Raw genomic sequence first — 12130 nt, 5'->3', positions numbered from 1 at the left:
GAAGTAGTATTTTATTGTATTCATATAAAACAATTTGTTTATCCATTTGTGTCTTGAAGAACATTTTGACTGCTTATAATTTTTGGAAATTACAAATAAACCTGCTATAAAAATTTATGTGCTAGTTCCATCATGTGCTTAAGTTTTTAGCTTATTTGAGTAAATATTCAGGAGAGAAATTACCTGATGGTATGTCAAGGGTACAGTATTTATCTTTTTCTCTTTGATTCATTTCACTAAAGCTTAATATTCTCTGGGTCCATCCACTTTGCTGCAAATGGCAGAATTTCATTCTTTTTTCTGGCTGAGTAATATTCCTACATAAATATATGTGAGTGTATATATACATGTATACACACACACACACACACACACACACACACACATATGTGTAGGCTTCCCTGGGGGCTCAGACAGTAAAGAATCTACCTGAAATGCAGGAGACCTAGGTTAGATCCCTGGGTTAGTGAGATTCCCTGGCAAAGGGAATGGCTACCTACTCCAGTGTTCTTGCCTGGAAAATCCCATCGACAGAGGAACCTGGTGGGCTACAGTCTGTGGGGTTGCAAAAAGTCGGACACGACTGAGTGACTAAGCACGTGTACACACACACATATATATGTGTGTGTGTGTGTGTGTGTTTGTCTATACATACACTCATCTTCTTTATCCATTCATATGTTGATGGACACTTGGGTTGCTTCCATTTCTTGTCTAGTATAAATAGTGCTACTATGAACATTGGGGTGCACGTATCTTTTCAAATTAGTGTTCTCATTCTTTCCAGCTATATACCTAGGAGTGAAATTGCTGGATTGTATGATAGTTCTATTTTTAGATATTTGAGGGAACTCCATACTATTTTTCATAGTGGTTGCACCAATTTACATTCCTACTAGCACTGCACAAGGGTCCCCTCTTTTCCATATCCTTACCAACATTTGTAATTGGTAGATTTTTTTATGACAGTCATTCTAATAGGTATGAGTGATCATTGTTGATTTGATTTTTATTTCTCTAATAGTTAGCTGTAGAGATCATGCTTTCATGTGCTTGTTGGCAATCTGTATGTTTTCTTTGGGAAAATGTCTATTCAAGACTTCTGCCCATATTTTGTTTGAGTTGCTTGTTTTTGTTTTTTTTTTTTTTTGATATTGAGTTGTATATCTCTATAGTCACTCTTGGTAAAAACTCTCATCAAAAATGTTTCCACAGAAGGAATGTATCTCAATATAGTAAAGGCCATTTATGACAAACCCACACCTAACATCATACTCAACAGTGAAATGTTGAATATATTTCCTCTAAATTCAGGAAAAAGACAAGGATGCCTGCTCTCAACATTTTCTATTTAACATAGTACTGGAAGTCCTAGCCACAGCAATCAGATGAGAAAAAGAAACAAAAGGCATCCAAATTGGAAGAGAAGAAGTAAAACTGTCACTATTTGCAGATGACATGATACCTGATACAGAAGACCTGAAAGTCTCCACCAATAAAGTAATAAAAGTAATGAATGAATTCAATAAATTTGCAGAATACAAGATTAATACACAAAAATCTGTTGTTTTTTTATATGCTAATAATAATCTATCAGAAAGAGAAATTTAAAAAAAACGGTTTTAAATCATACAGGTCTAATGTGATCCTTATTGAAATATCCATGACACTTTTCATAGAACTAGAACAAATAATCCTAAAATTTATATGGAACCACAAAAGACCCAGAGTTGCCAAGGCAATCTTGAGAAAAAAGAACAAAGCTGAAAGTGTCACTCTTCTTGACTTCAGACAATACTACAAAGCTATAGGAATCAAAATAGCATGGCTATGGCACAAAAAAACAGACACATATATCAAAGAAACAAAATAGAGAGCCCAGAAATAAACCTATGAACCTATGATCAATTAATCTATCACAAAGGAGGCAAAAATATGCAGTGGAGAAATACTGTCTCTTCAATAAGTGGTGCTGGTAAAACTGGACAGGTTGGGTGGACATATTATATCAAATCATGTAAAATATCATGTATTTTTTACATATCATGTAAAAGAATGATATGAGAACATTTGCTCACACTATATACAAAAATAAACTCAAAATCACCTAAATGTAAGATCAGAAACTTTAAAATTTCTAGAAGAGAATATTGGCAGAACACTCTTTGACATAAGCCATAGTAATATTTTTTTTGATCTGTGTCCTAAGGCAAAAGAAATAAAATCAAATATAAACCTATAAATAGAGTGAAAAGATTTTGCACAGCAAAATGAAAAGACAACCTACCAAATGGAAAAAAAAATTTGCTAGTGATACGACTGACAAGGTGTTTAACTCTTGTCCTTATGTTTAGAATGACTTTCAAGGCCTACTTCATAGATCACCTCCTTGTGAAGCCTTCTCTGATGCTTCCCCCAGGATACTCCCTTCTTGTTCCAAAGTGATCACTTCCTTTTTGAAATCCTGTTGCTGGTCCTTCTGTTTTCTCTGAAATCTACATAACCAAGATGTTACTTTCCACAGTAATGCCTATCAAAATCTCCTCTACAGTTTCTGAGAGTTCCTGAGGCATTACTTTCTTGTGGTCCCACTTTTCTGTCTGGCTCCTGGGCTGAACTCCATCTTCCCTTGAATCAATCTAGACAGAAAACTCACTTCCTTCACTGGTTTTCATAGGAAAGATGATCTATACACAAGAATTTTGTGAGTTTGGTAATTTAATGGGAAAGGACAAAAAATAGAGTAATGTTCATAACTTCCTGACTTCCTGATCTCTCCTCTCTCTTTTTTTCTCACTCTCTTTTTGGAGTAAAAAATGTTCCTCTCTTTGTTTCATGTGTAATTATTTTACATCCTTCTCTGGGCTTTTAAGGTTGTTAATACACTTCTTTCCATGTGGATGTACCTGTTGAAAGTTCACTATCAAGGCATACTGGCCACAAAAGCGTCTGCCCCTGAGACAGAGGGAGTTTTCTTCTATCAACCGCTAAGAGAATACAATTTATCTTGTCATAGTATAGTAACTACTTTCACACATATACTTTTTCTTGTTGGATAGTAAAGTCCTCCAGGATAAGAACCAATTTTTCATCTTTCTGATCTTCATAGTTCCTGCTTTAGACATGGTGGTCAATAAATTTTTACTGAAGAAATGAGTAACTGATTACACTGTATATGACTTCAGTCCCTTTCAGAAAGAAACAAATGTATTTCTTTAAAATAGGCATCCTTGAATCAGAAGAAATTAACCCATTTTATGTGTAAGTGGACACAAAGACCATGATTTCTTTGCCCTGTATGTAACATTTATTAAGAAATGACAGAAGACACTGAATCACAGATATAATTGAAATAGTCAACAGGCAAAGGGGAGAATGGAATCAGATGCTGAAATATGGAAAAGTCTAGTCTCCTCCTTAGAAGCTGAACATTGGGTGAGGAGCTTCTATTCTTGTCGATGACATCTGAAGATGTCACTTAGCTATACTCTGGCGCCCTTGATGTTGCAAAAATTTGGGGACAAACAGAAGCTAAAAATAGATCATAAAGCAGGAGAAACAGGCTTGTGGACAGTTCAAAAGGATAAATTCCACAATATATCAGCAATATTCAACCTTGCATGAAAATCATAAATAGTATAACGAAAGCAGTTTGATGATGAGCACGTGGTATGCAGTGTCTGCCATGGAAAGTCAAGATATTCACTGCAGAATGGAATCAGGTAGAAGTCATATACTTGGTAGCATCCATAACAAAAACCCAAATGAGAGAGTAAGAACTTATTAGTTGTCCATGGATGGTTGAGGTGATAAGTTGTTCAGAGATACTGTGTCCTGGGCAATTTTAAATGAGCAACGTGGCTTTTAGCAGGTGGGCTCACAGCAGGTGGGCTCACAGATGGGCTCAATGCAGGTGGGCTGGCAGCAGCAGGCTGGGCGGCAGCAGGACTGTCCACAGTAGGATGGGCGGCAGCAGGAGGCCTGGGCATAGTACTGCTGGCAGCAGGATGGGGGTGTACAGCTCACCACACAGCAGGGAGGCAGGCTGGTGCCCTCCACGCGGCAGTCAGGACGGCACCACCTGGTGCGGCTGCTCACAGCTCCACCGCTGCCCACCTGACCATACCCAATGCTGCCGCTAAGGCCATAGCCGGCCTCACAGCTGCTGGTCTGGAGGCAGGTTGGCTGGCAGCAGCTGGTCTGGATGGAGATTGGCTGGCAGCAGCTGGTCTGGATGGAGGTTGGCTGGCAGCAGCTGGTCTGACTGCAGGTTGGCTGGCAAAAGTTGGAACCACAGGTCCCACCAGTGGAGCAAATGGGAAATCCACAGAAGCTGGTAGAGCAACAGGCCATGGTGTCAGGAGTTGGGCTGAGAATTGCAATGCTTGGAGGATTTTGGGTGGTGACTTCTGTGTCAGGCCTTTTATATATCTGGGCCAGCTGCTATTATAAAATTCTCAGCATATCTTCCTTGTTTTTGTATAAATTTGTTTTTCAGTGGCCCTCTGATTGGCTTACAGTGAAATACCTAGGATACATTATGAGCAGCAGTTTAGAAATTACTTCGTTTTATAGTTTTACTTGGACTCCTCCTATTGGTCCTTTGCTCTTTGGAATACGTTTGTGGTTTTCCATGTTCAAAGAGCCCTCCCATTTTTGTCCACGTCATCACCCTCATTTTGTAGAGGTAGTTATTCCATGTGATTCTCTGTCCAGGTCTCTAAGGCTAAGAGTAATTGTGCTGTTTTTAGCTATTTTTTTTTCCTCCTGAATATATAGACTGAATTCTCTTGAATTTAGAACATCAAGACATCTACTAAATTGAAAGGTACCTTTGGTCACATGTAATTAAAAGCTTCCAACTCATTTATTCTGACATCAAATAAATTACCATCGTTGTTCCTTTGATTTCAACCAATTTGAAATGTGTAAATATTACTTGTATTCCAGGCCAGAAATATTTCCTTGTGAACCAAATGATATAGTATATAGAACGGTAACCAACACAGTGCTCTTAGCTTCTGGTAGAACCTTAATAAATGTTTACTAAATCTGATTTTGAATGGGTAGAGTAAAAGGCATGATTCATGGGTGTCTATACCACTTATAAATGATTAAATAGAACTTTTAAGCTGTAGTGCCTCTCATGAAGCAGTCCTTTTTATTGTCAAAAGAGAACAGGAAAAGCTGACACCTTTTTATATTTAATAGTTGAACTAAGTCTTAAGAAAAAGCATCGATAAGCTCTGACATTTTGAAGGGTGCACTGTATCGACTTTATTCTTTTCTGAAATAAGTAATCTTGGGTGTGACCTATCACTGCCACCAACTGAACAATAGAGGTGAGTGCTGGGAGCTTGTAATTGTCTCAAAAATATAGTTCTCAAAGTGTTCTATGTTTTGTCCTATTGTATTTTGTATGTTGTGCTCACATACTTAAGAACTGAAAAAATTAAATAGTAAGAGGTATTTTTTGTTCCAGATGTGTGTGCATTTATTGAGAACATTTTTCACATTGGATTTCAAAGTATAAAATACATAGTTGTTTTAGATTTCTAATGAATGTGTCTGACACACCCATTAGAATGGTGACGGTAGAACTCACTGGCTATCTCTGCAGCTGTTTGTTCTATTCTCATTGACCAGATACACCATAAAAATACAGTTAATGGTGGTTAGTGTTGGATTTGAAACTTAGAGAAGAATTTGGGAATCAGTGGGAAGAATATAATAGGCTAAGATACAGGAACTGAACATAAATGATCTTGGAAAATAGATAGTATCTGATAATATCTGGTTGATATTTTGAAATCTAGTCAATAGATAATACAGTTTCTTTAGATATGGGGCCTGCATGAAGGAGAACATCTAGTATATTAAGTAGAAGGAGATTAAAATATAGTAGGATTACATTTATAGCTTTGATCAATCTGAAAATGTTAGGTAAAAAGGGCCTGGTGGCTCAGAGGGTAAAAAGTCTGCCTGCAATGTGGGAGACCCAGGTTTGATCCTTGGGTTGGTAAGATCCCCTGGAGAAAGAAATGGCAACCTACTCCAGTATTCTTGCCTGGAGAATCCCCATGGATAGAGGACCCTGGTGGGCTACAGTCCATAGGGTTGCAAAGAGTTGGACACGACTGAGCGACTTCACTGTCTTTCTTTTCACAACAGATTAGATCAGGTAAGTATTTGAACAACTACAAAGATTGTTTAATGCATGGAGAATTTTGCTAACCAATAGATTTAAGTATAATGTAATTTGTATTTAATCTCTCTGGCTTAGACTTTATGTTCTTGTCTTAGCATTACTGTCAAATTCACTCTTCTTGAACTCCAGCTAAAGGTGGGTAAACTTGAAGGTAGAAGGAAGAAAATAACTCAGTTTGCTTTGCAAGTTTAAATATTTTATTTAAAATTAACAGGGGATATTGAAGGGGAAAGCAGGTCTGAAAATATGTGGGAATCAAGAGAGCAGAAAGAGATCAGAGATGTCACTAAAATGAAGAGCTACTTGAGTCTGGTACTCTGCTCAAGCAAGGCAGGAAATCCAGGCACTGTGGTTGAGGCTTGTTTTCAATGTGCTATTTCAGAACATTCAAAAGTGTCCTATGACTTCCATTTCTGAGCAGCTTAGAAACTTCGCGATACTTAGCATCCAAGAAAAACTGAATGGTTCTTCAGAGATTAGCACAGGTTTGTTCTGCTTTCCCTTTCATTCTTAAGTAATCAGCATCCTTGCTTTAGCAGGTGGGCTCACAGCAGATGGACTCACAGACGGGCTCAATGCAGGTGGGCTGGCAGCAGCAGGCTGGGCGGCAGCAGGACTGTCCACAGTAGGATGGGCGGCAGCAGGAGGCCTGGGCATAGTACTGCTGGCAGCAGGATGGGGGTGTGCAGCTCACCACACAGCAGGGAGGCAGGCTGGTGCCCTCCACACGGCAGTCAGGACGGCACCACCTGGTGCGGCTGCTCACAGCTCCACCGCTGCCCACCTGGCCATAGCCAATGCTGCCACCAAGGCCACAGCTGTCCTCACAGCCGCTGGTCTGGAGGCAGGTTGGCTGGCAGCAGCTGGTCTGGATGGAGATTGGCTGGCAGCAGCTGGTCTGGATGGAAGTTGGCTGGCAGCAGCTGGTCTGGATGGAGGTTGGCTGGCAGGGGCTGGAGCCACAGGTCCCAGCAGTGGAACAGATGGGAAATCCACAGAAGCTAGTGGAACAGCAGGCCATGGTATCAGTAGTTGGGTTGAGAGGAAGGTTGTTAAGAGAAGTTTTTGAGTTTTGGCTGCATCTTCTACATCTGGCCTTTTATATATCCTGTAGAGCCATGTTATTTCCCTAGTATTTAGCACTTTTCCTGGATACCATTGCAGAGTCAGTCTCTGATTGGCTAATATTTGAGTTGTTAAGAAGGTTATAAATAGCATTTTGAATAGTATGCTTTTGTCATTGTTCAATTAAATCTCATTATGTTTCTTATTTGCCCTTTGGGTCAAGCCAGGGCTCATTATGGAAGTTGTGTGATAGATTAGACTCTGGCTAACCGTTGCCCTGGCATGCTTTGTCATACATGTCCTTTGATAACCTTTAGGCAGAGTTTGTCTAAACTAAACATTCTCTTCCTAAGTGGTCATTCAATTAAGGATCATGATTTTGTAAACAATTTGTCTAGACTTGGAATGGCTACCATTAGTGTCATCAAAACATGAACTATCACCTGAGTCATCAACATCAAAAGCATGGCTTTCTATGCCCCATTTGTGTAAGCTACAGGATCCTCAGCACTCTAACTAGTATTTTTGTTATTAATGTACATATTCTCAACTGAAACCCTTGGTGACTTTTCCTGTAGATTGTTTTCTGACTCCACTAATTTAAAAATAATAAGATAGTAATGAATACACATTTTAATAAGTCAAACAGTATGCAGACATATAAAGAAAAGTTAATGTGATTCTCCCTTTTCCCAAAACATACGCATCCCTCCCAAAACTAGTACTTCAGAGATAATCAATATTAACAGTTTTGGGGCATGTTCTGTCACATTTCTCCCTGCTTCTGCAAACATAAACCAGAGTATGCACATATATATCATTTAGCTTAGTAGAGTTGGAATCTCCTATACCTATTTATGCAATGAAAAAGACCTGGTTTTGATCCCTGGGCTGGGAAGATACCCACTCCAGTAATCTTGCCTGGAGAACTCCATGGACAGAGGAGCCTGGCAAGCTACAGTCCATGGGGTTGCAAAGAGTTGACATGACTGAGTGACTAACACACTATACCTATTTATTATTAAAAAATTTTTAATAAAATACACATAATGTAAAATTTACCATCTTAACAATTTTTAAGAGTTCACTCTACTAGTGTTAAGCATGTTCACATTGTTGTGCGATCTGTCTCCAGAACTCTTTTTGTCTTACAAAACTGAAACTCTGTATCCATTAAATACCACTTCTCCATTCTCCCCTCCCCAAACTCTTGGCAATCATTATCCTACTCTGTGTCTTGATGAGTCTTAACCACTCTTTGTACCTCATTTACATTGAATCATACAGTATTTGTCCTTTTGTGGCTGGCTTATTTCACTAAGCATAATGTCCTCAAGATTTATCCACCTTGAAGAGTATGACAGAATTTCCTTCTTTTTAAAGGCTGAATAAGATTCCATTATATGCATATTCCACAATTTGTTTATCCATTCATCCATCAATGACATTTGGGCTGCTTCCCTCTTTTAATTATTATAATTAATCATGCAGGAACATGCGTGTACAAATAATCTCTTCAAGACCATGCTCTCAATTTTTTTGGGTGTATGTATACTTAGGAGTACAGTTGCTAGATCATATGGTAATTCTATTTTTTATTTTTTGAGTAACTGCCATATTGCTTCCCATAGTAGGTATATCATTTACATTCCCACCAGCAGTGCACAAGGGTTCCGATTTTTCTGTGTCCTTGCCAACACTTTTTGAGTGTTTTGAGAACAGCTGTTTAAATGGATGTGAGGTAGTATGTCATTGTGGTTTTGGTTTGCATTTTGCTGATTATCAGTGATACTGAGCATCTTTTCATGTGTTTTTTTTTTGCCATTTGTATATCTTCTTTGGAGGTACGTGGATTCATGTCCTTTGCCCAAATTTTGTTGTTGTTGTTTTAGAGTTCGTGTTCCTTTTGTTGAGTTGTAGGGATTCTTTCTATATTCTGGAATCTATGATTTGCAAATATCTTCTCCCATTCTGTAGATTGCCCTTTCATTTTGTTAATTGCTATTGTTGTTCAGTCATTTAAGTTGTGTCTAATTCTTTGCGTGTCCTTTGATGCAGAGAAGTTTTTAATTTTGATGTAGTTCAGTTTATTTTTAACTTTTATTGCCTATTCTTTTGGTGTCATGTGCAAGAAATCATCAAATCCAGTATCATGAAGCTTTTCCTCTATGTTTTCTTTAGATAATTTTATAGTTTTAACTCTATTTAAGTCTTTGATCCATTTTGAGTTAATTTTTGTAGAAGTTTTAAGATAAGGGTCCAACATCATTCTTTTGCATGTTGACATCCAGTTTTCCCAACAACATTTGTGGAAAAGATTGTCCTTTCCTACTGAATGGTCTTGGCACCTCTCTTGCAATATGGACAGTTCTGTTTCATGTTTGTCTCTATGTCTGCTTTTGTGTCAGTGCCATGCTGTTTTGACTACTCTAGCTTTGTACTGTAGTTTGAAATCAGGGAGTAAGATGCCTCCAGCTTTGTTCGAAATCAGGGAGTAAGATGCCTCCAGCTTTGTTCTTCTTTCTCAAGATTGCTTTGGATATTCAGGGCCTTTGGTGGTTCCACACAAATTTTAGGATAGTTTGTTCTATCTCTGAGGAAAATGCCATTGACGTTCTAATAAGGATTGCATTGATCTGTAGATTGCTTTGGGTAGTATGGACATTTAAGCAATATTAATTCTTCCAGCCATGAGCATGGACTACCTTTAATTAATGTGTGTCCTCTTTAGTTCCTTTCATTCACGTCTTACACTTTTCAGTGTACAGACCTTTCATCTCCTTGGATAACTTTATTCATAAGTATTTTATTCTTTTTGATGCTATTGTAAATGGGATTGTTTCTTGAATTTTTCTTTCTAACAGAACGTTGTTAGTGTATAGAAGTGCAAGAAACTTTATGTATTGATTTCATATCCAAAAACTTAACTAAATTTGTAACAGATTTTATTTTTTTGATAGAATCTAAGATTTTCTGTTTATAATATCATATCATTTACAAATAGAGACAGTTGTAAATCTTATGACTTTTATTTCTTTTTCTTGCCTAATTGCTCTGGCTATGCCTTCTTGTACCATGATTAAATAGAATAGGTGAAAGTGGACTTCCTTCTCTTGTTCCTGACCTAGAAGAAAGGTTTCAGTTTTTCACTGTTGAGTACTATATTTGTGTGGGATTCTCATGTATGGCTTTTGTTAGGCTGAGGCAGTTTCCTTCTAGTTCTAGTTTGTTGAGTGTTTTTTTTTTTATTAATTTTTTTTAAAAAAAGGATATTGCTGCCGCCGCCGCTGCTGCTAAGTTGCTTCAGTCATGTCCGACTCTTAGCGACCTCCTGGAGTGCAGCCCACCAGACTCCTCCATCCATGGGATTGAATTACCTCAAATACTTTTTTTGCATCTATTGAGATAACCAAACATTCCCTCACTTAATTCTGTTATGTGGTGTATTACATTGATTGATTTTCGTATATTAAACCATATTTGTATCCTAGGACAAAAATCTCATTTGGTCATGGTGTATCATCTTTTTAAATGTGCTGTTGAATCCTGTTTGATAGTATTTCATTGAGATTTTTTGTGTCAGTATTCACCAGGGATATTGGTCTGTAATTTTCCTTTCTTGTATTTTCTTTGTCTGGCTTTGGTATTAGAGTAATGCTAGCCTTGTAGAATGAATTTAGAAGAGTTCCTTTATCTTCAATTTTTTGGAAGAATCTGAGGAGGACTGGTGCTTAATTTTTCCTTAAATGTTTTATAGAACTCACCAGTGAAGACTTCTGGTACCAGAATTTTCTTTGTTGAGAGGTTTTATTATTGATTCCATCACCTTGTTAATTATACATCTGTTCAGATTTTCTATTTATTCGTGATTCAGTTTCAGGGGTTGTGTGTTTCTAGAAATTTATCCATTTCATCTTGATTGTGCATATTATTCATTTAAGTAGCTATGTAATATTCCAGAGTATGATCATACAACACTTTATTCAATCATCCCCCTATTGATAAACACTCAATTTTTTTTTTTTTAGTTTGTGCTTTTTATGGTAATTAACCTCTCCTAGATTTGATCATATTTCCTAACATGGTATAAGAAGAATAGCATGGAATATCACAGTCAGATTAGAATCTTTTGTGCAACACTCAAGGAAGAAATGGAGAAGGAAATGGCAACCCACTCCAGTATTCTTGCCTGGAGAATCTTGTGGACAGAGGAGCCTGTTGGGCTGCTGTCCATGCGATCACACAGAGTCAGACACGACTGAAGCGACTTAGCATGTATGCATGCATTGGAGAAGGAAATGGCAACCCACTCTAGTATTCTTGCCTGGAGAATCCCAGGGATGGAGGAGCCTGGTGGGCTGCCATTTATGGGGTCACACAGAGTTGGACACGACTGAAGCGACTTAGCAGCAAGGAAGAAAAACAGATATGTTTGCTATATCAAATGTATATATTTTATTTGATCTTGGTATATTATTCCCTTTTCATAAGAAGTGCAATTTGTAAAATGGTGGAGTTTTGGAGGTAAATGTGTCTGAGGAGAGATGGTTCTTCCTCAGCCTTGGCAGCAATGAGCTGTGAAGAGGAGGCTTACTGAAGGTCAATCCCAACTCAAATTGGTTTTCCCATTTATTGGGTCATATTTGTATTTTGGTCAACTTAGTGGAGAAATCAACATCTTTCTAATATTGAATGGAATCAGATAAGTCTATGAAGTTCAAATATTTGGTAACCCCTCATAAAATTTTAATTCAAGTTCAAGAACTTGTTAATGGTCCAAGGATGGTGGAATAGATAATTACTTCATGGACTGAGTTGGAAGTTAAACTTTCAAATTGAAAATCAGCAACATGGCTT

The 12130-nt window shown here is 37.8% G+C and overlaps 1 protein-coding gene and 1 pseudogene across 1 annotated transcript; both read right to left on the bottom strand.

Moving 5' to 3' along the window:
* Positions 1-3864: 3864 nt before the first annotated feature.
* On the bottom strand, positions 3865-4353 carry LOC145540744 (keratin, high-sulfur matrix protein, B2A-like). Its single transcript, XM_081575820.1, has one exon. It carries the CDS (start codon positions 4351-4353, stop codon positions 3865-3867), a length of 489 nt encoding a protein of 162 aa, XP_081431946.1.
* Positions 4354-6740: 2387 nt separating this feature from the next.
* LOC145540746 (keratin, high-sulfur matrix protein, B2B pseudogene) lies at positions 6741-7229 on the bottom strand (annotated as a pseudogene).
* Between the last annotated feature and the right edge of the window lie 4901 nt (positions 7230-12130).

Source organism: Giraffa tippelskirchi, chromosome 3, assembly GCF_054371585.1.
Source record: "Giraffa tippelskirchi isolate mGirTip1 chromosome 3, T2T-mGirTip1v1.2.pri, whole genome shotgun sequence".
Taxonomy (NCBI): Eukaryota; Metazoa; Chordata; class Mammalia; order Artiodactyla; family Giraffidae; genus Giraffa; species Giraffa tippelskirchi.
The sequence above is the reverse complement of the archived record's forward strand: the minus strand, read 5'-3'. Positions and strand labels throughout refer to the sequence as shown.

Bases quoted from the DNA above. Each gene is read 5' to 3' on its own strand.
- LOC145540744 (XM_081575820.1), bottom strand. From the start codon at position 4,353: ATGGCCTGTTGCTCTACCAGCTTCTGTGGATTTCCCATTTGCTCCACT.